General features: G+C 48.1%; 1 protein-coding gene across 5 annotated transcripts in view; it reads left to right on the top strand.

Annotated features, from left to right (window-relative positions):
• CPNE2 (copine 2) overlaps positions 1-26,612 on the top strand; it is a 171,353-nt gene that overhangs the window by 81,609 nt on the left and 63,132 nt on the right. For all 5 annotated transcript variants that reach the window (XM_044987115.1, XM_044987116.1, XM_044987117.1 and 2 more), the window contains 4 exons: positions 9,062-9,133; positions 11,566-11,649; positions 19,699-19,788; positions 21,959-22,057. In XM_044987115.1, coding sequence (XP_044843050.1) covers positions 9,062-9,133; positions 11,566-11,649; positions 19,699-19,788; positions 21,959-22,057 — 345 coding nt within the window. The remainder of the gene's footprint in view (positions 1-9,061; positions 9,134-11,565; positions 11,650-19,698; positions 19,789-21,958; positions 22,058-26,612) is intronic.

Below are 26,612 nucleotides of genomic sequence, written 5' to 3'. Positions count from 1 at the left end.
TTACGCGCTGATAGCGGAACGTAACCCCAGCATAAGATGAGACTTGCCTGTATCCAAAGAGAGCCAGCCCCATCCAGCAAGGGTCAGGTTTACACCAAGAACAGGCATCACAAAAAGCACTGGTTTTGGAAAAGGCCAAGACTGACCTGCCATGGAGACTGGAATGCCTTAGAGTTCTGGGTCCCGTCTGCTGCCAATGCTGGGTACCTCTCAGGAGCGACCAGAGAACTTGGATCTCTAGGAGAGTCCATCCTGTGCTTTCGTCAGCTCAAAACTCACATACATTATTGTTTTTTAAAAGAACCAGAACTAGAGGCCAGTCTGGCATGTGGCAAACAGACCCCCCAGCTGGGATGATGTTACATCAGCCAGTAGCCTCTGCACTGTATCGTGCAGCAGATCCCTTCTCCCAGATGACTGCAAGCAAGTTAGACTAACCCGTGTCACCAGTCCGGTTCAGGCTGGGTTTATTACCTGTGCTTTTCTTTACTGAATGAGACTCTCCAGTCCTTGACTTTGCGTTGATCTGGAATAAGTTCAGGGCACACTCCCTGTAGCTCAGCTCAGAGAAATACATGCTGATCTGTCCTTTTGATTTATTCTTGCTGCTTTTGGGAAGAGCATCTCTGGCTGACACGTCCCTGTATCTTGTGCCTCGCGGATTGTCTCAAACTGGGCCTAATACATTGTAGCATACTGCCAAATATGGGACTGAAATACTCTGACTGGTACCTCTGGATTGTCAAGAAGGGATATGATCTAGCCTAGCAGAATGGGCAGCAGGCTTCTGTTTTCCTTCATTGGTCATTATCAAGGGAAAATATACATCAGCTGCAACATAGACATAAAGGATTGTTTAGCCCTTTCACTGTCGCTCTGTCAGCCACTTCGCCCTCTGATTTCACTAGAAAGTTGTGCGCAGGAGCAGATTGGCTTGTTTAGTCGTGGGCGTCTTTCTACAAGTGCCGGAGCCAGGGGACTTGCAAGGGAATGTGCATATATTGTGATTTTGAGAATCCCAAGGAATCCCAGGAATCATGAGAGATGCAAGGTATTACTGTCTCTGTTCGGATATCTGGGATTCCCAGCTGTTCATTTGGGTTGTGCATGCATTGAAATAGTTTTGAATCCTGCAAACAGGACAGAGATACTTTCGGTATCTCATGCATCTTGGGCCTGTCGGCCTCTGTGTGTTAGGACATCCCTGGCCTATTCACCGATGTGGCTGAGATTTGCTGTACCCGGTGCATTGAGCAGCATATTCTACCTATTGTGTTTGGATCTAGATATCATATCCACTTAGCTCATCCTTTCAAGAGTGCTTTCCTCTAACCTACAGCTGGGCAACCATTTTTGGACTAATCGTTTTATTTGCTGAAAAAATGCAGTCTTGGTCAACCGGAAATTATTTGCAAACTTGGCCCGATTAGTTTTGAAGTTGTTCGGGGACAGCTTCAGGAGTGTGAGCGTCCTTGTCCCTTTAGCTAGGGCACTCGCTTGGGATGTCGGAGACCTAGTTTGAATCCCTGGGGACTTGAAATCAGCTCTCCCCTCCCCCAGTTGAGCAGCCTAACCGTCAGGCTGTCGGCCATTCGGGGATGGGTTGATCTCCATCTCCGCTGTCCAAGCTGTTCCATTTTGCATAAATAAATAAATATTCATTGGGCCAAAGAGCAAGCGTCTCTCTAGCCTGGTGATTAAGGTGCTCAGCTTACCAAGGGTCGTGGTGGATTCTCCATCACTGGCCATTTTAAATCAGGATTGGATGTTTTTCTAGATCTGCTCTAGGCATTATCTGGGGGCAGGTCTCTGGCCTGTGTCGCACAGGAGGTTAGACTGGATGGTCACAGTGGTCCTTCTGGCCTTGGACTCCATGACCCTGGGAGGCAGGAGATATGGATTCAGATCTCTGCCCCGGCACCTGTTGCAGTTTGAGTTGTCACTGCTGACGTGCTAATATTTGGTGTCTTGGGCACCGCCAAACAGCTGATGGGCTTTCAGCACTTCCCTTGCTGTGCCTCATTTCCCTTGCCTGTAAAAGGGGCTCAATAAGACTAATGCACCTTTGTAAAGTGCTGCGGGGTCCCGGATGAAAGCACCACCCAGTCGATGCAATGGCTGCTCACTCCTGTATCAGTGAAACAATGTACTAATCAGCAAATTACTGATATTAACCCCCCACCCCTGCCCCTCTGACCTATTTATAAATATTAGAAAGGCCCAGCACCGTGTCTGGGGCTGCCGGGAGGGGTTTACGATCCAGGCTGTTCCCTAGTCCAATATTGGTTGGTCTCATCTTTTGATGTAGGGGCCTCATGCCTCTCTGGAGGCTGGTGTGGCTGGACCGTCGGCAGTGCCAGGGGCTGGAGGTGTCAGCGTTGCTGCAGCCGAGGCACACGAAGCCCCAGAACGGAGAACGAAAGCCACCTCGGTGGGTCATCGCTCCTGGGGGCCGAGGTGGGGAGGAGAAACTTTCTGCCCAGCCATAGCAAGTGGAGTTGGCGGCGGGAGGGGTGCCTCATGCTCTGTTCCAGGCATCTGCATGGAGCCAGGATCTCCTCCATCACGTACTGCTCCTGGGGAGTCCCCCTCCTCCCGTTCACAGCGGGATGTGGTGGCTATTGTGCTCGGAGTGAGGCCTGAGCAGGGAAAGCGCCAGGTTTTCCATCCAAGGCCCCTGAATCGCTTGCTTTGCGCCTGTGAGTTATTCACCCCTCTCTGTGCCCCCTTTCCTTGCCCTTCCGTGACACGGCTCACAAGGAAGACCACAGCTCCCATCCCGGTAACCCCCTTAGAAAAAGTCCCTTCCATGCAGGCTAAGCTAAGTGCTTTGCGACAGCTTTGCAGGTTTTCCTGGTAAGTGAAGGCTCCCCCGAGACGTGCTGCTGCTTCGGAGCCCCCCAGTGGGATGTGCAGTGCCCAGGTCACTTGAGCTGCTGCTCGTGAGTCCTTAGAACCGTTCAGAACTGGGATGAAGCAAACGTCTCTGACCCTCCCACTCTCCGGAGTGAGCCACTTTGCCATCGACACACTCCTCACTGGTGCTGGGTCACCTGCTCTCTCCTCCCACTCTCTGTTAATGAGCCAATGACCCCAACATTTTGTCAAGCGCTTTTTCTTGGGGTGCTAAGTCTTTTCAACCAGAGCATCCCTCCTTTGAGTACAGAGGCCAAATTTCCAAGGGCCCTTCTTTGCAAAACTTAGAGGTGAGCCCCCGTGTGCCTACAGGATGGATGGTCATGGGAAAGGGGTAAATTCTCCACCAAGCTATGTACAACGCTTGACTCTTGTGCGAAGAGTTTCATACCGCAATCAGAGCGTGGACCCTACGTCCAGCTGAAAGACCATCTGAATTTGTTTGTAGGTAGAGTGGAAGGGGGGTTAATTATGTGGGAGGTTTTCCCCCAAGCACGGGCAGGGAAGAGGCGTAAAATAATTTCAGTCACCAGACTCACTTCTGCAGCTTCACCTATTATCCGAGGAGATAAGGCTGCCTGGTAACAGAACCTCTCTGCTGCAAAGGTGTGTGCTTCCGAAGCACGAGCCGTCGCTTGTTGGGTTGTTAATAGCTGCGGTGCTTTGAGTCAGACTTGGCATGGGCCCAGAGCGAGCGCAAAATGAAAGGGGAACGAGGAGACAACAAGCAAAAGATACAGTGCGATTAAACGGCACAGTGGGCTCGGGAGCAGCTGCCAGTCCCGCCCTGCTGCAGAGTCTGTGCGCATGGTGTAGGGTCATTCCTGGGGCTTGGCCTTATCAGCAAAGGAACGAACGTTGTACAGCCGAAATTCCAGCCCCTGCCTTGGCTTTGTGTCCCTCCTGTAGGGCCTTCCGTGCTAGACTCTTTAATCTTCTGCCCGCTGTTATCATCTCCACATTAGAAAGGGGAAGCAACTTACCTAACGTCACACAACACATCTGTCACCGAGCCAGGACTTGCACCCAGGTCCCCTGACTCTCAGCCTGATGGCTTAGCCATTAAGGCATGCGGCCTCTTCTTAAAGCCCTCTCTTTAGCCCTCATCAGCTTTCCAGGCGCCTTACTCATAGGAATGACCCACCCCCCTCCTAGCTCTGGGCCTTGGACATTGCCTGTATAGGGCAGAGAGTGACGTATTTGGTTCTGAGAAGGATGAAAGACGGTAATGAGAGAGCAGCCTTGTGCTTAGCATCTCCTCCCTGGAGCTGCAGGCAGCCTGTTGCAATGCACTAACCAACAGCGTCTTGGTGCCCCTCTGATGGCTCTGATCAGACTCTGCTGTCACTTCAGACATACAGGCCTGGTTCTAGAGCCATTAATGCTTTTAAATCCAGAAGTCCCGGGTTCAGTCCTTGCAACTGACCCATCCACGGGTGTCCTTACACTGCGAAACATGCCAGCGCTGACCGTTCTGTCCATTCTCCTGAAGCATCCGGTCTCCTGTGTGCTTCTGCCGTGAAATCTCCACTTCTGTGCTGGGCCGTATAGTGCCCTTGAACCACACACAACATGTTTTGGTATTAGGAAGTTCAGCATATACCATAATACAGTCAGCATCTCCCTAAGCGTGCGTGTTGTCTCTGTCTCCTAGAGCAGAGGGCTATACTTAAAGTGCTTTGTTCTAATAGTTATTCAGAGGCCATAAATGGTGCTCTGTCCCAGCTGTCTGAAGAGACATGACAGGCTATAACTCTCTACTGCCTCTGCATTTTTCTTAAGCAGTAAGAGTCCTCTGATTGCTCCTTCTGATGAAAATTGTCCCTTGATTTCCCAAGTTTCGTAATGACCTAGATGTGATTATGCTTCCTCCTAAATACTTGTGCAGGGATCTTGCATCGGGGAATGCTCTGAAATATTATCATACTAATACAAATCAAAATGTGTGTATTTCTACCCTTCTGAGTTCTCTGGAGCCTGAATGTCTTCAGTTGCTGTTTCATACCCCTGTGCTCTGCTGCCGAACTGCCACAGTGACGCCTGGAGTTTGTCATGCCTGGTAATACCCACAGAACGTTGGAGGTAGCGGTAGGCAGCAGGGTGCAGTGGAAGAGGATGGGTTGGGAGGGGGACAGCTCTTAGAGGAGGATGAAGCTTTTTCTAAAAAACAGCAGATAATCACTGGCAACATAAATGACTGTATTTTTTTGTTGTAAAATGTTCCCTTCCTTAAAATACCAAGAAACACATTAGAACATATTCCAGACAAAACCAGCCCACTGGTGTTTGGCAGTGAAAGCCGTTTTTCAGTTTATAGGAGGGTGAAAGATGCCTCTTGAACTCATTATGTGCTGGGCTACATTCATGCCTGATATAACTTGAGTAGCAACAATGGATGGTTTTGGCCCTGGGGGCCAGGTCCTCAGCTGGTGAAAATTGGTGTCCACTGACTTACGCTAGTGACAGGTCAGCCCCGTGATAGCCTCGTAACCTGAAAGCAGGTTAGAAAGTTTGCCAGTGAGGAATCTGATTGATCTGGCTGGGAGCAGGAACTGAACTTTTGCATCAATTTAAACATCCCAAGTGCCGGGATGACGAATGAAATGCAGATCCTACCCAAAGTCATAGATACGGTTGGGGAAACCATTCGCATCTGCAGAGAAGACCCAGTAGGGTTTAACTCTCTAATGTCTAGGATCCTTTTGTGTGACATTAATGAAAGACAAGGTGGGTGAGGTAATATCTGTTATTGGACCAGCTTCTGTTGGTGAGAGAGACGAGCTTTTGAGCTTTCACAGAGCTCTTCTTCGAGTCTCTCTCGCCAACAGAAGTTGATCCTGGTGTAGAGGGTGGGCCCGGGTCCCCCTACAAGTCACTACTGGAGTGGCCCATTTAGAGGCGGCTGGAAGCAGACGTTGATGTTACCCTGGAAGGGGGGGGAGAACTTTAATGTGACTTTGCCGGAGGGCTAAGCCATGAAGAGAAAAGAGCTGCAGCTCCTGGTGCAGGAGAAGCCACGGAGTAAGTGAGCGGAATGACGGGCTGAGTAACCGCAGGAAGTGGCATCAGACCAGGTGGCAGAGCTCGTTCCCCGGATGAGCCACAAGGAGGCGCCGTTGAGCAGTTAGCAGAGGTGATCCCCTCAATATCCCAAATTAAAAAAAACCATTGAGGGCCAAAGAGGTGCAAACATGGTTAAACAACAGAGCAAAAGAGGCGGTTAGACAGCCTTTAAAAATTGAAAGTCAAATTCTACTGAGGAAAATAGAAAGGAACATGAACTCTGGCAGCTCAAAGGTAAGAGTAGAACTAGGCAGGCCAAAAAAGACTTTGAAGAGCAACTAGCAAAAGACACAAAAACTAACAGCAAACTTTTTTTTTAAGTACATCAGAAGCAGGAAGCCTGCCAAATGATCAGTGGGGCCACTGGACAGTCTAGGTGCTAAAGGAGCCCTCACGGAAGATGAGACCATTGCGGAGAAGCTAGATGAATTCTTCCCATTGGTCTGTTGAGGATGTGAGGGAGATTCCCACGCCTGAGCCATTCTTTTTAGGTGATAAACCTGAGGGACTGTCTCAGATTGAGATGTCAGTGGAGGAGGTTTTGGAACAAATGGATAAATTAAGCATTAGTAAGTCACCAGGACCTGATGGTTGTCACTCAAAAGTTCTAAAGTAACTCACACATGAAATTACAGAACGACTAACTGTGTTAGCCTCTGTACAGATGAGTGGAGGATAGCTAATGTGACGATTTTTTAAAAAGGCTGCAGAGGCAATCCTGGTGATTACTTCGGTACCAGGGGAAATGGTTGAAACTATAGTAAAGAACAGAATTGTGAGACACACAGACGAACGTGATATGTTGGGGAAGAGTCACCGTGGCTTTTGTAAGGGGAAATCATGCCTCACCCATCTATTAAAATTGTTTGGGGGAGGCGGGGGCAACAAACGTGGACTAGGTGATCCAGTTTACATAGTGTACTTGGACTTTCAGAAAGCCTCAACCTATTCATAAATGATCTGGAAAAAATGATCTTATGTGAACAGCGAGGGGGCAGAGTTTGCAGATGATACAAAATAACTCCTGATCGCTAAGTTCAAAACAGACTGCAAAGAGTTACCCAGGAATCTTGCAAAACTGGGTGACTGGGCAACAAAATGGCAGATGAAATTAAATGTTGATCAGTGAAAAGCAATGAACATTGGAAAACATAATCCCAACTATACACACAAAATGATGGGGTCTAAATTAGCTGTTGCCACTCAGGAAAGAAAGCTTGGCGTCATCGTGGACAGTTTTCTGAAAACATCAGCTTAATGAGCAGCAGCAGTCAAAAAAGCAAACAGAATGTTAAGAGCCATTAGGAAAGGGATACATAAGAAGACAGAAAATATCATAATGCCACTGTATAAATCCCTGGTACGTCCACACCCTGAATACTGCCTGTGGTTCTGGTCACCCCATCTAAAAAAAGATATATTAGAATTGGAAAAGGTACAGAGAAGGGCAACAAAAATGCTTATGGGTATGGAACAGCTTCCATATGAGGAGAGATTAAAAAGACTGGGACTGTTCAGGTTAGAAAAGAGATGACTAAGGGGGGATATGACAGAGGTCTCTAAAATCATGACTGGTGTGGAGAACGTGAATAAGGAAATGTTACTTACCTCTTCACGTAACACAAGAACCAGGGATCACCCAATGAAATTAACAGGTAACAGGTTTAAAACAAACAAAAGGGAGTACTTCTTCACGCAACACACAGTCAACCTGTGGAACTAGTTGTCAGGGGATGTTGTGAAGGCCAAAATTACAGCTGGATTCATCAAAGAATCTGATAAATTCAGGAAGGATCGGTCCATCGATGGCTATTAGCCAAGATGGGCAGGGACTCAACTCTATGCTCTGGGTGTTGCTAAGCCTCAGACTTCCAAAAGCTGGGAGTGGACGACAGGGGATGATGGATCTGTCGGATGACAGGATACTGGGCTGGATGGACCATTGGTCTGACCCAGTATGTCCATTCTTATGTTCTTATGATGATGATAACCAGCTCCACTTGGGTCAAGCCCAACAGATGCTCCATGACTCGCTGTTTTTCAGTCTAAACATTTTGGGAAGCAAAGCTTGTTGGAGGAAAAAAGCTATTTTCAATGTCACTTTTCCAAGGCTAGGGCAGGAGGCGAATTGAGGGGGGGAATGCAACACATTGCATAGATGCCAGCCGTATTATTCCCATGGAATTATTTTTCGTTCTACCAGTTTGATTTCACAGAAGCCTTTTGGGTGAAATCTAAATGGGGCAAAAGAGAAAATGGCCCAACCTGCATTTGCAAATGGGCGCAATGTTTGCGTTATGGATGTTGTACTGAAGCGTGACGTGGGAAGACTAGAGAACAGAGGGAGTCCGCCATCTGGTCAGATCTGTGGAGTGGGAAAGCAGGAGGCAGGAAATAAGCATTAGGCGGATGGACTGAGCTAACTCAGCAGCTGTGCAACAAAGAACCAGTATGTCTAGGCTATAGGGGTAAAGGAGACTAGATTTCAAAGACACCGAGCAGCACTAATGAGGACTAGTGGAGGGGAAGAAAAGTGCCTTGATGGTTCCTTCTGAATCCTAGTAGCAACATGTGGAGCCCCATCCTGCAACTGGGTCTGTCTGAGTTCAGTGGGGCTGCATATGGGCAAATGGCTGCGGACGTTTGTATCCAATTGCAGGATCAGGGCCACAGATGGTTTAATTATGGGTCATGTGTCTAAATCAACCTTGTAAATTTCTCCATTCAGTGACGAGCGTGATGATGGTTTTTATAAACTCAATAGTCTTTTTTTTTTGTTTTTTCATTAACAATTATAGTAAAAGGCCGGGGGGGAATAGCCTTGTGTCTGGACTGGTAAAATTACCTACAGTTTGACAACGGTGGTATTAGTCCTAACTCTTGCTGTATTTTTAGGTTATGTAATGAGTTTATTTGAGAACAGGTCTTGTGCAGCTTGTAGTGATGCATCTCATTCTAAATAGTGAACGATTAAACAAACTACGTGCTCTCTCATAGTTTGGGCTTTGGAATCTCTTGTGCAGTTAATCAGTGAATTTAATTTTCATTCTAAAAATAAATAAAACTTTCTCTTGTCTTTCAGATAGCTGCCCAAGAGCTGTCAGATAACAGAGTGATCACTCTGAGCATGGCTGGCAGAAAACTGGATAAAAAGGTGTGTGGGTGTTTTATTCTCAACATGCAAACGTTAAACCTCTTTATCAGCTATGGGATCCTGAAAATCATTACTTGTAAAAGTATCAGTGACTCACGAGAACCTAAAAAATGGATAGAGCATTGGACTGGGACACAATAGACCCGTGGTCCTATTCCACCTCTATCATTGGCCTGCTGGGTACTGGGGCAAGGCATTTTGTCTCCCTGTGCCTCAGTTTCCCCATCTGTAAAATGGGGATATGGATTTCCTTTGTAAATTGCTTTGAGATCTGTTGTGGAGTGGAGCTGGGACCCTGGGATCAGTCCAGGGACTGGACTGAGACTGGACTAGATGACCTCTCGAGCTCCCTTCCAGTCCTATGATTCGCTCATGTATTGTTGCTGCTGCCACTTTCTTTCCTCTTTCCATCAGCTTTGTTGAGTGTTTTGTCTTTTGAGGCTATAAAGCATCAAACTTGTTTTCACTCACCACTCAGGGTCAGAGTCTGATCCCTTTACTCACTGAGTAGTGCCTTACTCCACAAGTGATGCCATTGATGGGAGGTGGACTGCTCAGGGATTAAATTGTGGGTCTTGGCTGTAACTAACGGTGCCAATATGGTTCCCTGTGCCCGGTGTGAGTGCACCTAAGAATAATCTCTCTGCATACATAGTGTGTGTCTATAAACTGGCAGGAAACAAGCGGCTCTTTATCAGGGGGATCTAAAAATAGAGTGAAAGTTAACAACAAACAGCATTGGCTGGAGCAGAGTCAGCATGTCTCTGATTATTACATGATCTGTCTGTCAAGGCTGATGTGGTTTGCTCTAGGGAAACCATAAAGGGTTTGCTCTGTTCGCTCCTTATTGCTGTGTATATCTTTTCATTCCGGGACGTTTTTCTAAACCTGAACTCAGCTACAGGGTTTTCCGTTGCATGCGGGATGCATATTCTCTATAGAACTCACTCAGCATGTTGCTGTTAGAACTGTGAATGTGAAATTGCGCATGGAAAAACTCTAGACTTGTGCAGTTTTTCTACTGGAACAATTTACCGTGCTGGAGATAGGCATTTAGGATGTTGCAGGGTCCATCTGTACTTGGTTAATGTGTTTGCATTTGTTGAATTTATGCATTTCTCTGGGCTTCTGGGTAAAATAGTTACCTGCAGGCTTGTTTGGCTGCAAGAATTTAATGTAGCGCTTCATAAATATACCTCTGCCTTGTAAGTCTTCAGGGTTGCACAGAATTTTAGCTTCACGGTTCCCAATAAAGGTTGTGAGCTCTTTCATAAAGACAGACCCTCTCCCTGTGCTTTTGAAAATGTGGGGCTTGGAGACCTTCTTCCGATAGCCAGTGTTACTCGTTGTTTGAGTGGTGTCTCTAACAATGTCAGGGCTAGTCTACACTTACAGCACTGTAGCACTTCATGTAGACGCTACCTACGCCAACAGGAGAGCTTCTCCTATCAGCGTAGGTACTCCACCTCCTGTACTAGGGTCTGGTCTAAACAGAGTTGTTGAACTGAAGTTGGGACTTTAAACCAGTTTAATTAAAGGGATGCAACATGGTGTGTGGACACTCTTAGGCCTGATCTACACTGGGGGGGGGGAGGAATCGATCTAAGATATGCAACTTCAGCTACGAGAATAGCATAGCTGAAGTTGACGTATCTTAGATCGACTTAGAATCACTTACTTTGTGTCCTCACGGTGCGGGATCAACGGCCGCCGCTCCCCTGTCGACTTTGCTTCTGCCTCTCGCCGAGCTGGAGTTCAGCAGTCAACGGGAGAGTGATTGGGGATCGATTTATTGCGTCTACACTACACATGATAAATCGATCCCCGATAGATCGATCGCTACCCGCCGATCCGGCGGGTAGTGTAGACGTACCCTTAAATTGATTTACACCTGTCTATTGTCAGTTTAGCTGCCTCCCAGGGACAACCTAAATTGCTAGAAATTTGAAAGTGCTACAAATGTGTCCACACTTCTGTAGACAAGCCCTAAGAGTTTAGGGTGTGCATTTCAAGAGGGCTTTGCTGTAACAATGCACCCATCACATCACTGGAGTTTTATCACTGACTTCAAATAAGAGTAGCGTCAGACTAACGCCAAGAGCTTTTGAAAACCACACCCTTAATACTTACAATGTGCAGGTCAAAATAAATACAAGACCAGTCTCTTTTATATCTGTACTTCCATTCTAGGTGCTTATTACTAATCCTATCAGTTAATCTTGTAAAACTTGCTAGGGGATGTTTAATAACCATGTATTGTCACTTTAATTCTGTGTTCTAGTCTTCCCCGCCTCGGCAGAAGACAACTAGGACTATGAAGTCCTCTAACTTGTAGTGAAGAGGGTCATTTTCCTTTTGCAGGGTGTCCCGTGATTGAGCATCGTACAGTTGAATGGAAATAATTGTCTAACCCATGTTGCATTTTTCCACAGGACCTGTTTGGAAAGTCCGACCCATTTCTAGAGTTTTATAAACCAGGCGACGATGGGAAATGGATGCTGGTCCACAGAACGGAGGTGAGTGGGACTAGTATTTGAGGTTTTAGTTTAGCCACTTGGTACCTTTTTGTCCTTAACCTTTTTTCTGATAGTATCCCTGATCAGAGGTGAGAGGACAGGTGGACCTTGTTGAAAGTCCGTTTCTTTGCCTACCCATGTCCAGCTGAGACTGTTTGACTTGGAAAGTGGAAGAGTTGGTGGTGGTCAGAGTTGCAGCAAATAAGCTAAACAAATAATTGAGGTTTTTAAGAGCAGGTTGGACAATCACCTGTCAGGGATGGTCTAGATAATATTTAGTCCTGCCATAAGTGCAGGGGACTGGACTCGATGACCTCTCAAATCCCTTCCAGTCCTGCTATTCTATGATTCTATAATCAATGTATTTTTAGGGCTTCTGGGGTTTGGGGGTGAAGGTTATTTTTAACCATTTTTTACTTCTGTGTAGATGTCCAAAGACTGGGTTTTCTTCAAGGCTTTCTCTTTGTATGGACTGTAACTGGTAATATGCACTGTACATTACTCATTACAATAGCTTTTACTGTAATGAATAATCTCTTTGTAATGTTCCCGAACATGCTTTAATTTAATAGTGTTCCAAATCGTACTATGTTAAAGTGCACTAGAGAACGTTGGCTGTGCACTAGCAGGGTCTACACAGTCCAATTAATGCACAACATGTTGGTGCATTTTAGAAATCCCACCCCTGTAGTCCATGTTACTGCTTCTTGTGGACAGGCCCTTAGATACAAGTCACCATTTCCAGGGTTTTCTCGGTGTGCATTGGAAATACAGATTCCATTTGTTTTTAAGGGGCGGAGGGTGTGTTCCATTGGTATTTATCAGTTAAAGCTAAACATCAGAAACCCTAATCATGTAAGTGTTGTAGCTATGCACAGCACTTTGCATAGAAGAGATTCCACCTGGCCCAAAGAGCCTATGACTTGAATTCCACCAAACCAAGCACAGGGTAACAATCTACAGATAGGAGGGTGTGGAGGCCTGGTTAGAGAGGAGACCAACTTAGGCTTCATGTAAGAAACGTGTCTTAAGGAGGTGGAGAGGATGCACTGCAGTCAGGGGCAGTCTGAATGAATCCAAGCGAGGGTGGGGAAGAAGGAAGGACCGGTAAAGTGAATGGATTGGGAGGGGACGGTGGCGTAAGACTGCAGGAGAGCAGAGCTGGAAGAGGGGTCAAGAGTGTAGAGCCATGGAGGAGAGGGGGGATTGAACCCGAGGTAAAAACAAAGAGCCCAGGCAAGGACTCAAGGAGGGATGATGTAGCTGGAGCAGCAAAAGAAGGAGCAACAGCAGGATTTTGGATAAACTGGAGAGGGGAGAGGCAGGCTGGTCACGTTGATCTTGGTGAAAGGTGATCAAGACAGAACAAGGGTCGCAGCAATAGGTAAGGGACCCATTTAATTTAGCCTTAAAATGTGCTAATTGAGGAGGCATTGGGTCAGATCCTCAGCTGGCATGAAAGAGCACAGCTTCAGTGGAGCGACACCACTGCACACCAGCTTAGCATCTGGCCCACTGTCTCGAGTCTAGAGCACTGGACTAAGGAGACGGTGTTGTATTTTTGACTTTGCCACTGCCTGTGTCTGATCTTGGGCAGTTCACTCCCCTTTCTGTGCCTCGGTTTCCCCATGTGTAAAATGGGGATCATGCTTCTTTGCCTTCAAGCAGCCTCAGGACGTGCTTGGACGTCGTCAACTTGTGTTTTAAAAAAAAAAGGCACTGTACAGGTACAAAATGCTTTGGGTTAAATCCTCAGCTGGTGTAAATCGGCAGAGTTTGAATAGCATCAGGGGAGCTACGCTGACCTTACACCATCTGTCACCGTTGGGAATATTTCCTGTTAATTGACGTGAAGGTTCTTTGGTTGTACCGGCTGTGGGTGAGGGCCGGGGTTTCTGCATGTAAAGGACAAGCAACAGCAAGGCTGTGGGAGGAGAGCGTGTGTTCGTACGTTCCACTGTGTGCCCCGAACGTGGCTGCAGACCCTCCGTGGCTTGGAACCTAATGAGAGGGCCACAGATGAAAGCTCTGGCTGGCTCCTAGGCGTGGGGAATTGAGGCTGTTTTCCAAGCCCGTGGGCACCTGTACGCTACAGCTGTGCTGAAGCTCTGTCCTCACTGACAAATGATGCTGAGAGGATGTTTGCTGAGGTGCCATAGCCCTTCCTCTCAGCTTCACTGTTTAGCACCGTGGTTCCAAGAGTCAAGTGAGAGAGAGACAGGAGGAAACAACAAGGATCTTCTCGTTTTAAAGTTAGACTGAATGCGTGCTTTTCCCCACCCCCAGAGCTCATGTCAAAGGGAATGGCTGCTGTGTACGCATGGCTCTTGCCACTTAGCCAAGAAGGGAAGTGGGGCAGTTCACTGACAGCTTCGCTGTGACGATAGTCCCGAAAGACAGGACTGGACACAGTTTCTCTCAGCTCTTGAGGATTTAATTGAGGATCTATTATTGCAGGTTAGTTCTTTCAGGGAACATCACCGCTTGGCTTTCTGTCCTTGTGGGGAAATGGTCAGCGAGGCCCTGATTCAGCAAAGCATTTAAGCAGGTGCTTACGCCTCATTGAGTTCAGTGGGGGAATCGAGTGGCATAGTGTGACATACCAGGGTACAGTCCAGACTAATCCCCACAACCGTGGGTGCCTTACAATGCCTTGCTGAAGTAGCTCCCACCTGGGCCACTCACAAACAGCCTCCCAGCCTGCAAACCCCACCCCGAGTGTTTGTGTGACTGCAGCCTGCCAGCCACACTTGGGTTACACTCTGGCTCTCACCAGCCTTGGTTATACGGCAGGGTGACCCCTACACACCCCCAGTCTTAGATTTCCCCCCAGAGATGTATGTCCTGTACTGCCCAACCCCCTCCTGGACAATACAAGTTATATTAAGTCCTTAAGTTATATTCCTTTAAGAGAATAACATGCACTCAATTTGTCCGCCTCAGTGACGTTTCCTGGACACTTCAGTTTAAACCCACTATATTGGATAAAACAATAAAACAAGTTTATCAGCTACAAAGAACTAAATTTTAAGTGAGTACAAGTAATGAGGTATAAATGTCCTAAATGGTTTCAAGAATAATAAAGATAAGACGTTTACTAATACCTAACTTAACAAACTATATCAGATTCAAGCAAAGTTTCTTACCACATGCTTCCGGCAGTCTTGCTGACCAAACCCTGTCACTCAGGATCCCTTCCCCCAGAGTAGCTTCCTTTGGTGCTTTCAGTGCCGTGAATACGATGGGCTGGGAGAGAAAGAGGGCTGTATTGAGGTGTTTTTCCTTCCTTTTTCTAGTTTCAATCTCTCTCTTGAAAAGAAGGATGTTCCCTGCTGCTTTTTTCCCCTCACCCGTTCGAGCTTTCTTTGTGTCCCTTCCTGCTTGATGGCTCTGTTTACTGCTTAAGTGCAAATTAAGTAGAGCACGTGTTCCTTTGTTTGGGACAGAGCTGTTTGCCAGTCGGTTTGGGCAGGGCTGTGGGGTTTGGCACACGTGTTAAGATCACCATAGATTAACTTCACATACAGTGTTGCCACACATATGTTGTCAGGACGATACTGAGCAGCAAATTGTGAGTTTTCAAACGATACGTCACAAGGTATACCTTGTACAAAAACGATTATAATCGCCTGCAGGATGTGAACACAGGGTTACATTCTGCCACACACGGCCACTGCTGTATAATTTAGCTCTTCTGGAACAGCTCCCTGTGTGGATGCCCTGTTTGTCATGAACTGTGGGCTGGAGTTCCCTCAATTGATCCTTGGGCTGGCTCAGTCCTCGGGCCAGTAAATGAGCCCAGCTGGGCTGCAGCAGCATCACCTCACTGGCCGGGCTGCCTGATTGGCATCAAGGTGCCCACAAGTCTGCCCTGGAGTTCAGCAGTAGCAGCAGGTCACTGGCTGCTCTACACTTCCGCTCACAGCTGTGACTGCTCCAGCCTTGTTCCCAGTCTTGTTCCTGCCCTGCTCCAGTCCCCACTAGTTCCTGACTCTGGCCCTGACCCTGGGCTCTGACTCTCCTGGTGCCTGGCCATGCTCTGATCCGTGACACTATTTCAGAATAATTAGCAGAGTCATTATTGCTAGAATAGTGTGTCTGCACAGGAAGCTATTCTGTAATGGCTCATTCTGCAATAGCTTTGCCTATATTTGGCCTGTATGTGTAGGGGCTTTGAAAATTTCTTTGAAAACTTAGTATATTGATCCCCAATGTGGAAAGAGCATCTTATAACAATTTTTAACCATCTAAGTGATTCAGTTGTCCCTACACTACATCACACAACTCCTCAAAACTTAATAATGACAGTGGGAATAGAATTCAGCTCCCACAAAAGCACCCAGCCATTTGAGCTAAAGGGGAATCTCCACTATTTTCTGTATATGGCCTATGACACGCAGTTGTGCGGTCCTAATTCCAATCATTCTAGTTCCGATGCTGCAGACATACACTAGCCAGTTTGTTGAAATATTATTGTGTATTTGGGTGTAATGGGTCACTTTTTTGTATGACTCCATAATATCAAATGCATAATTAAGAGGACAAAGTGGACTAGTCTGAAAAGCATTAATTATTCTGGGATATCATTCACTTTTCAGAACTTGGGTTCACAACTTTGATCTTCTTCTTCTGGGGGGTGGGAATCTAGTTAATATTCTAGATTTGTTGCTAGCGAAAGGGGAGGGAAATACTGTTTATAGGCAAAATACATGGTATGAGTGAGGAAAAGGTGGAAGAATCTGAAACAGACCTTGCTCCATACTTTTACTCTGTGATTTGTGCTGGTCTTTTGAGAGCTGTTTGGATTTTTTTTTTTTTAATTAAAAAAAGGAATAGAAACATTTTCCAATTTTTTGACCACTTGTAGTCATCCCCTTACCTTGACTTCAACCAGAGCAGCAGATACTTGGTGTTTCTCAAAAATGTCTCAAGTTGGGCACTCAAAGTCAGAGGCTGCTTTTGAAAATGTTGGCCAAGGCACTGAAATTCAAGGGCAGAATAATCAGTACGGTTCCCGTGACTGCTTAAGCCCAGGGTAAACCGAGAATTTCAAACCCAGGGCCGTCAATTCAGACCTAAGATGAATTGAAAATTAGAGCTGGTTGGGAATTTTGGAACAATTTTCTGACACAATGCACCTCTCTTACAAAACTGAAATTTTCCATGGGAAAACCTGATTTCCGTTTGCTGGCTCCCGTTTTAGTGAGTCCCATTTGACGCGTCGTTGGCCACGTGGCAGTGTTTGTTCATTATCTGCTGCAAACTTCATTGGGAAACCTGAGACTAAATAAATACATGGGTTGCGAAGCATAGTGCTGTACATGGCAGCGGAATCTATTGAAGTTTATTTTCTTTATGCGGCTAGGGGGAAAAATTCTGCATGTTTTGCGAGGCTTAAATAACGTCCCACTTAACAGCCCTGAAAATAAACTGCTGCTCTCAAAGGAATTCCAAATGACAGAAACATCTAGATTCTTTTTTTGGTGGGGGGTACCAGAAATAAAGTGATTGCCGGTTCCTTTGGGCTGCAGCTTTTGGTATGTTCCTGGCGATTAGTCTGAGCCCATTGCTGTTTATTAACAGAGGTGTCTGCTGTGGTAGGATAATGCTGTCGTTAGTATGTTTTAAAATAAGGTGTGAATCTCCAGGTGGGTGCCATGTGGTGAAATAAGCATTGATCCTTTCATAGACACCCACCGCAAAGACCTGGCGTCTGGCAGCATACGGGCACCATACAGTGTGTATTCTTAATGTGTGTGGGTTCCCCCCTGGTCTTTCCAACCTGATGTAGGAGGTGTTTACAAATCCTTCATTAAACTGTGCTCTTAATGTCAGGTTTTTTTCCTGTTCCCTAACGAGGGACTGTCTGCATCACCCATCATTGCAAAATAAAAGCCAGTCCTTGGTTCCTGTTGCTAGTTGCTGACAAAGCTCACCCTATCCTGCAGGAGCAATGCTAATCCTGATTGTAACTAAACCGAAATGCTCTGGTTGCAGTAGAAGCCACTTGATGGCTTTGGAGAAAGCAAAACTTCCATGTATAAATAGGCAATTACCTACCACATGTATTTAGCATCAGGGGGTAGCCATGTTAGTCTGTATCCACAAAAACAATGAAGAGTCTGGTGGCACCTTAAAGACTAACAATGTATTTAGCGTTAAGTATTTAGACTAACTAGTATTTATGGCAGACTAAATAGTGTTTAGCGTTTAGTTTTAGACTAACAATGTATTTAGCGTTAACTTTTCTGCATGGCCAAAAACCTGCTGTGCGTGTATCCTTAAGGAATGGAAGGTGTATTAAATGAGAGAAACACATGGAAAAATACAGTCTTAATCTTATCTGGTATCAGAGGGGTAGCCGTGTTAGTCTGGATCTGTAAAAGCAGCAAAGAATCCTGTGGCACCTTATAGACTAACAGATGTTTTGCAGCATGAGCTTTCGTGGGTGAATACCCACTTCTTCAGATGCAAGTGGTGGAAATTTCCAGGGGCAGGTTTATATATGCAAGCAAGAAGCAAGCTAGAGATATCTTATCTGCTAGCTTTTCAAAGGTGAGGCTGAAGGCAAGTTTTCTTTGCTTGTGAAGCCTGCTGTTTAGTGTGTGTTATGCTTCACAGCGATTGGTGGTTCTCGAGGGTAGGACAAGAAGTAATCAGTGTAGTTTGCAGCAAGGGCGATTTAGGTTGGGTATTTCAAACTTTTTAGCCCTAGGGACAGTTAAGCACTGGGACAGGTTACCAAGGGAGGTTGTGGAATCCCCATCTTTGCATGTTTTTAAGAACAGGTTGGACAAACACCTGTCTGGGATGGTCTAGATTTACTTGTTCCTGCCTCAGCACAGGGGGCTGGACTAGACAACCTCCTCCCTACACTTCTATGATTCACCCCTCAATGCTTGTTCTATACGAGTGTCCTACGGCTCCAAGTTGGTTCTTTAGCCCCTGCTATAGATGCTCATGCTCTTAACTCTAGAAGTCCCAACGTCAACCATGGGGGAGGACTAAGATGCTAGACCAGAGGTGGGCAAACTATGGCCCGCGGGACTGTCCAGCCCGGCCCCTGAGCTCCTGGCCAGGGAGGCTAGCGCCTGTCCCCTCACCTGCTGCCTCCCACCCGCCCCCGCCGCAGCCTCAGCTCACTGCACTCTGGGCAGCATGGCTGCGAACTCCTGCTGGGCAGCGTGTCTGGCTCCGGCCGGTAAGGGGGCAGGGAGCGGGGGAGGGTTGGATAAGGGGCAGCGGGTCCCGGGGGGCAGTCAGGGGACAGGGAGCAGGAGGTGGTTGGATGGGGCGGAGGTTCGGGGGGGGCAGTCAGAGGACGGGGAACAGGGGGGTTGGATAGGTGTGGGAGTCCCGGGGGGCCTGTCGGAGGTTGGGGGTGGTGGATAGGGGTCAGGTCAGTCAGGAGACAGGGAGCGGGGGGGGTGGGGTTAGATAGGGGGTGGGGTCCCGGGGAGTGGTTAGGGGCAGGGGTCCAGGGAGGGGGCAGTCAGGGGACAAGGAGCAGGGGGGTTGGATGGGTCAGGGGTTCTGAGAGGGGCAGTCAGGGGGAAGTGGGAGGGGGCAGATGCCAGGCTGTTTGGGGAGGCACAGCCTTCCTTACCCGGCCCTCAATACAGTTTGGCAACCCCGATGTGGCCCTTGGGCCAAAAAGTTTGCCCACCCCTGTGCTAGACATTAGTTTGCCTGGGTTTAGATTTTGATGAAATGCTACAAAATTGTGTCCTGACCAACAGGAAAGATTTCCAAGCAAGAAACTGCCATTTCTGAGACCACTTAAGCTGAATTTCAACGAAGAAGTGACAATGTGGACCAGACCAATGGTTCAGTGCTCAGTCTCAGTGACAACCACCATGACTGGGTGATGGTACTCCCATAAAATGTGGTGGAGCACCTCTGACGTCAGCAGAGCTATGCCAACCGTATGCCAGTTGTAATCTGTCGAAAGTTACTGAAAACACATATCCAGCCTTTACTTTGTGTTCAACGCTTCGCTTCCACTAGCTCCTTCTAATCGAACCATTTTCCTTCCTTCCCAAACTGCAGGTGATTAAGTACACGTTGGATCCCGTGTGGAAGCCGTTCACTGTGCCTTTAGTGTCGCTCTGTGATGGAGATGTAGAAAAGCTGATCAAGGTAACTGTTAATATAAGGCTGGTCTCCACTTACCGGAGAATGGACGTGCAGTGATCGATTCACTGGGGGCTGACTTAGTGGGTCTAGTGAAGACCCGCTAAATCAACTGCCGATCACTCTCCCGTCGACTCCGGTACTCCACTGGAACGAGAAGCATACGGTAAGTCAACGGGAGAGTTTCTCCCGTCAACCCAGCGCGGTGTAGACACTGCAATAAGTCAACCTAAGGTACGTGGACTTTATTAACATTATTAACGTAGCTAGAGTTGCGTTACTTAGGTCGACTTAGCCCCGTAGTGTAGACCTGTCCATAGAGTGACCCTTACGTTGCTCCGGCTCCTTGTTGCATTATGGTACTCAGCCTCTGACAGTGTGGCGGATGGCGGGGGAGGAAGGGTGAAGATGGCTTCGAGGCTGAAACTAACACAGATCCAGAACCTCTGAGGAGGAGTTCATATGCTACCAAGAAGCAAGGCCACATTTCTATGATAAATCCAGGGTGACTGGTCTCTTTTTCTCCTGAAGTCACATCAGTTGTCTGCAGCGGCTGAGCAAATGTTTCCTGGCAAACTGCAACAGAAATTCCAGCCCGTGGCATCACATTTGCTAGCCACATGGGTCATGAGCAGGCTTGGAGCCTTTAGAGCCACCACACACACCTGCAAGTGGAGCTCATGGAGTAACTGCTAGTAGGTAGTAGGAGGAGGTTGTGGTTCATAGTGGAGCAGCGTTAGAGGGGGATGTGATGCTTTGCCAGTGGGTTTCACAGCGATTTGCTGGCAGCAGAGGATGGTGAAGATCTGGAGGGGAATGTGTTGAGATCTAGCAAGTCTCTACTGAGCATGTGCAAAGTCTGATTTTTATTGTTTTTCAAGGGCTTATAACTTGGCCAACCTATAACTTGGCCGAGGCAGATTTTCACAGGGACAGCTAATGGCATTTCCCTGACACAAAAGCCACCCTCCCTGGTCAATTTCAAGCCCCTGGTCCAAAGCAAAGAAAAGGTCACCAAAATTTAACATAGGTAGAACACAGCATGTTCTCCAACCTTGTTTCTGGAAACAGGTGAACCATTTTGTCTGAAATTTTTCAGAAAAATTCAGCCCAAGGCAGACAGACACCTAGACTTAAAAGTTTCAGTCCAAGTGGTTAAAGTTTGGCAAAGTTAACAGCAACTGGATATAGGGGATTTATAATGAGAAGTGTTGGATGATCTTAATAACAGGTGACACGCCACCAATCCTGCTATAATAAAGAGCCCTTATAATCAGCACAAGGGGCGAGCGACCGTGTCAGACTGTTTCATTACCACACACTCAGGAGACACTTAGATCTAGAAAAGACGATGAGATGTTTCAATCTGTACTAAGTAGCAACTGCCTGTCATGGTTTTAAAAAATAGAATATTTTAACTCTGACATCAAATAAGGAGATGTCATTAGTGGCAATGCATATAATGCCCTACTACAGTTTGACAGGTCGTGAAATAATGTAAAATCAATAAAAATGAAAATAAAAAGCTTTTACAACATTTCTGAAACGGAATCTTTGGACATTTCAAGTCTGGAGCAGTGCTAGCGGACCGGTTCCTGGTGGTGGTGTCATCCTCACGTCATTGAAATCTGTTCTGAGTAGGTTAGACCACATGCTGATGGTTAAAGCGCTGTAGGCTGGCCTACACTAGTGCTCATTCTGTTCCTACCGCTGGTAGGAAATTTCTAGTAATAGGCCCAGCCCGGTGCTTAATTTATAATGGAAGAAGTGCCGAGGCTCAAGCAATTTTTTTACTTTCATAGCTGACGCGGCGAATCCAGAGGTGCCGGGCCTATGAACTGCCAAGTCTGGAGGTGCCGGGGCTCAGGCCTGGCACAAATTAAGTACTGATCCCGGCCCCGGAGGAGGGCGCGTCTAAAGTCATTCTCTGGAGATCCCTGCCTTCGTGGTCAAGGCAGAGTTGTTGCTGACAGGATCCAAAGAGCCATGCTCTGCCCTCATTGGCTGGCAGAAAGGCTATTATGAGCCAGGGCCTTCGGGAGGCAGTGTCTGGGTAGTGGGGAAAGCAAGAGAGAGGATAAATCTGAAGGGTTGAGCAACGTGACTCATCTAATCACAAGCAAGACCCGCACCTCTGCTGCGCATGAGAACGATCGCTTCCCCTCCTCTTCCCCAGGTCATGTGTTACGATTACGACAGTGATGGGGGACACGACTTCATTGGGGAGTTCGAGACCTCTGTAGCCAAGATGTGTGAAGCCCAAGATACCTTGCCGGTAAGTGCGGAAACACTGCCGGGTTTTAGAACAATGGTTTGGGGAGGAGGAACCCAGGGTCCCCTTGGCTAAGGGTTTCAAAAGTGACTGTTACCATGCTTTAAAACAATGCTAAAGCACCCCCCTACTCTGAAAATCAGGCCCCTTTAAGGTGTCTGGGCACCCAGAATCACTAGTCATTTCTGAAAATCTTGGCCACTTTTTCTAACATTCTCTTGTTCTCGTTTCTGAACCTGTTGCTGGTGGAAGTGCTCTTTGGCTAACTGGGGTCGCTGCCACATGGGGGTTGAGCTTTGTGTCCAGCCCTGGTGACGTGATGATGCTACTCCATTTCACACTGCAGCTGTGTGGCAGCATGACACTGCAACGTTTCTCCAGCCCGACTGAGATTTGTGGGTCTTGTTTTAGATATGGACCTGTCCTGGGGAAAAAATTGGGCTGCCTAAAATCCAGTCGGTTCAAGGTAATAAAGGCATATAATAGACCCCCATTTCCTTCAGCGGGTTCTGGGTTGTTATTATTTATTTGTATTGTAATCACACCAAGATTAGGCCTCATTGTGTGGGCCATGTCCATGCACATCGGGTACGTCCACACTTCCAGCTCCAGGAGACATACCCGCGCTAGCTCTGATTGAGCTAATGCACTAAAAATAGCAGGGTAGCCATGGCAGTGGGAGCCACCCCGAGTGTGACCCTAGTCAAGAACCTAGGTGTGTAGTCAGCCAGCTAGCCGCTCACACCACCGCGGCGACGCTGCTATTGTTCAGAGCTAGCGGGGCTATATCGACCTAAGCTGGCCATTGCACCTCCGGTGCCAGTGTCGATATATACAGAGTGAGAGGCAGTGCCCGCCCCAAAGAACTCACCGTCTAAATAGACCATACAGACAGGGTGGGAGAAGATAAGAATTATCCCATATGAGGAACGGAGAAGGACAGTGACCCCACCCAGGAAGTCTGTCAGAGCTTGGAATCAAACCGATTTCCCCTGATTCCCAACCCACTGCATTAGCTACAAAACCCACATTCCCTTCAGTAACCTTACTACTAAACACCTCCTTGAGTGCCATCCCCCTTCCGAGTGCTGTGCAGGCCTTAATTAGCTCCCCTACAAACTCCTCTGTGATGTGGGTGAGCGTCATGATCCCTGTCTTACAGATGGGGAAACTGAGGCACAGAGGTGTATTGACTTGTGCAGACCCAATGAAGGCTTCAGAGTTGGCTGCCCAACAGAGAAGCGCAGCTCTCGGGCTGTGATCTCACGTGAATTGGGCGGGTGTTGGTGTGCCGAGATTCCTGTGCGTCCTGCGTGTTCCGGTTGGATTGCTCTACCGGCGTTTCCTCGTTTTGATTCTCTTGGGGCTTTTTGAAGGGGTCTGATTCTCACTCCTTTAATTTTGTCCTTGCTTTAATATAACTTAAAATGCCACTTGCACTGCCACTGGGAGACTGAATCAGAGCGGAGACTGTAATTCACGTACATGCTAACACCCAGCGAGCGTCCATCTCCTTTGACAGCTAGACCTGAACATACAGAATAGCGCAAGCCCAGACCTCCCATTGACCTGTCTGCTGCTGCTGTCGAGTTCTCACTGGGACTATGCCCATAAATGTCATATTTTTGTCCCTCTTCACAGCAGTAGGGAATAGTCTGAGAGGGCTGGAAAGAATCGATGCTTGGACCATTCACTTGCGTCTGCATCGAATACCAGAAGGTACTTTGCTGCACATATGAGTGCGTGTTTTAGCGAAGACGCCCCATTCCATCACTGCAGTGCTGCAGGGTAATGAAAAGGGTATTTCCACCTGGTGCTTAAAAGCTTCTCTCAGACAGGCACCCTACTGTCCTTTGTATGGGGTCTGGCATCTAAGTACAATTTTAGAGACAGCCATTAAAGGAGGGTGTCATTGGATTCACCCCCACTCTGAACTTTAGGGTACAGATATGGAGACCTGCATGAGAACCTCTAAGCTTAATTACTAGCTTAGATCTGGTTGCTGCCACCACCCAAATCGTTTAAAACTGCTGTTTATGAGTCATTTGGGAAACTCTGTCTCTCTCCCCCCCCCCCGTCCCTCCCCAAAAAAATATCTCTCCCTCCCAAGTACTGTAACCCTTCCCTGGGTAACCTTGAGAGACTTCTCCACCAATTTCCTGGTGAACACCGATCCAAACCCCTTGGATCTTAAAACAAGGAAAAAATCAATCAGATTCTTAAAAAGAAGACTTTTAATTAAAGACAAGGGGTAAAAGAAATACCTCTGCGAGATTAGCATGAAAGCTATTCTCAGACAACAGATTCAAAACACAGAGGACATTCCCCTGGGCAAAAACCTTAGTTACACAAAAGAAAACCCAATTTGATTATCCCTCTAATGCAAAAAGACAAAGTCACAAAAGGAAACAAACATAAGCTAATTCATTCCTTCTCTAATACTCACTACCCTGAGAGGAGGCTGATTCCTGGATCTTTTCTCTCCAGCACACAACTTAATGAACAAAGGAAAAACTTCCCTCCTTCCTCTTGAAACTTCTTGTCTACCCATTGGTTCCTCTGGTCAGGTGTCAGCTAGGCTAGGTGACCTTCTTAACCCTTTACTGTCTATTTATGACAGAGGGCACTCTCCTAGCTCCACACATGTGTAAAGGCAGACTGCCCCTGTGGCTGGAATGGAGGTTGAAGTGTCCTGGCTTGGGTAGACACACACACATCCTAGCTCTGCTCGAGCCATTGCACTAAAATCAGCAGCATGGCACAGGATCACCTCCTGCATACAACTCCAGCCGCTCTCCCCTGAGTGCATATTCAGGCAACTAGCCCAAGCCGGCCACCTTTGCCGCTGTGGCCACACTGCTATTTTTAGGCGCTATCTCGAGCAGAGCTAGTCTGTGTACGTCTCCCTAAAATGGGAATTACAGCTCCCCGCTACTGTATAGATGCACCCTAGGTCTGCTCACTGCAGTGCATACGGGATCGGCGTGTTCTAACCACCCCCCGAATGCTAAGGTGCAGTGGTCCCCAACCTTTTTGTGGCCACTAGCACATTCATGTTTTCAGAAGTGTGTGGCGGGTGCCAGCAATTACTCACATACAGGGCCGGCTCCAGGCACCAGTGGAGCAAGCACGTGCCTCGGGCAGCACATGCTACGGGGCGGCATTCCGTCCATTCTGCAGAGTTGGAGCGTTGGTTTTTTGTTTTGTTTTTTGTTTTGGGGTTTTTTTTGGCGCCAGTTCTGGGCAGTGCAGAGAAAAGCTGGAGAGAAGCTGGGAGGACAGAGAACACCGGCGCCCGCAGCCTGCAGCCCTGGAGTTCTCTGTCCCCGGCAGGCCATGGCTTCTCTCCGGCTTAAGCTGCGGCCCCGCGCCTGCCAGGGATCGAGAACACCGGCGCCCGCAGTCTGCAGCCCTGGAGAAGCCCGAGAGAAACCGCAACCCCATGCCTGCCAGGGACAGAGAACACCGGCGCCCGCTGTCTGCAGCCCCGGAGAAGGCGGAGAGAAGCCACAGCCCCGCGACTGCCAGGGACCGAGAACACCGGCGCCCGCTGTCTGCAGCCCCGGAGAAGCCGGAGAGAAGCCACAGCCCCGCGCCTGCCAGGGACAGAGAACACCAGTGCCTGCAGTCTGCAGCCCTGGAGAAGCCCGAGAGAAGCCACAGCCCCGCGCCTGCCAGGGACAGAGAACACCGGCGCCCGCTGTCTGCAGCCCTGGAGAAGCCGGAGAGAAGCCACAGCCCCGCGCCTGCCAGGGACAGAGAACACCAGCGCCCGCAGTCTGCAGCCCTGGAGAAGCTGGAGAGAAGCCGCGGCCCCGCTCCTGCCAGGGACAGAGAACACCAGCAGTCTGCAGCCCCGGAGAAGCCCGAGAGAAGCCGCAGCCCCGCGCCTGCCAGGGACCGAGAACACCGGCGCCCGCAGTCTGCAGCCCCGGAGAAGCCGGAGAGAAGCCGCAGCCCTGCGCCTGCCAGGGACCGAGAACACCGGCGCCCGCAGCCCCAGAGTTCTCTGTCCCCGGCAGGCGTGGGGCTGCGGCTTCTCTCCCCTGCTGGGCACTAGACGGGCGCACATAAATGCCCTGGCGGGCGCCATGGCACCCACGGGCACCACGTTGGGGACCACTGCTAAGGTGTCTCCTGCAGCTTAAATGTCCAGGCCTCTCCCTCATCCTCCGGCCACATTGTCTCTCCAAACCAAGGCAGCTTTTAAGGTTCTTTCTCATTAAAATAACTGGAAACTATTGAGTTACTCATTTCCTGCCCTGGGATTTCTTCCCAGGGAATGTGCTGGAACTTGACCTACATGACAACACAAGATTCCTGACATACTTGGCCAAATATTCTCTTATTTATAAAAGCTGTGAGAGCCACAGTGCTTCGGGCAGCTGAATTTTGGTCCCACTTGCAGATGAGTCGAGGTCTGATTTGCTGGCTGTCTGGAATGGTGCCTGTCGATAATGTGGATTCTCTCTGACCTAGTCCACACTCCTCCTTTCCTCTGTCTCTCTCCCTTTGCTTAGTCCTTCTCCCTGAAGGGTAGTCTCTCACTCCTGCCCAT

The sequence above is a fragment of the Mauremys mutica genome, chromosome 14 (genome assembly GCF_020497125.1).
Source record: "Mauremys mutica isolate MM-2020 ecotype Southern chromosome 14, ASM2049712v1, whole genome shotgun sequence".
NCBI lineage: Eukaryota > Metazoa > Chordata > Testudines > Geoemydidae > Mauremys > Mauremys mutica.
The sequence above is the reverse complement of the archived record's forward strand: the minus strand, read 5'-3'. Positions and strand labels throughout refer to the sequence as shown.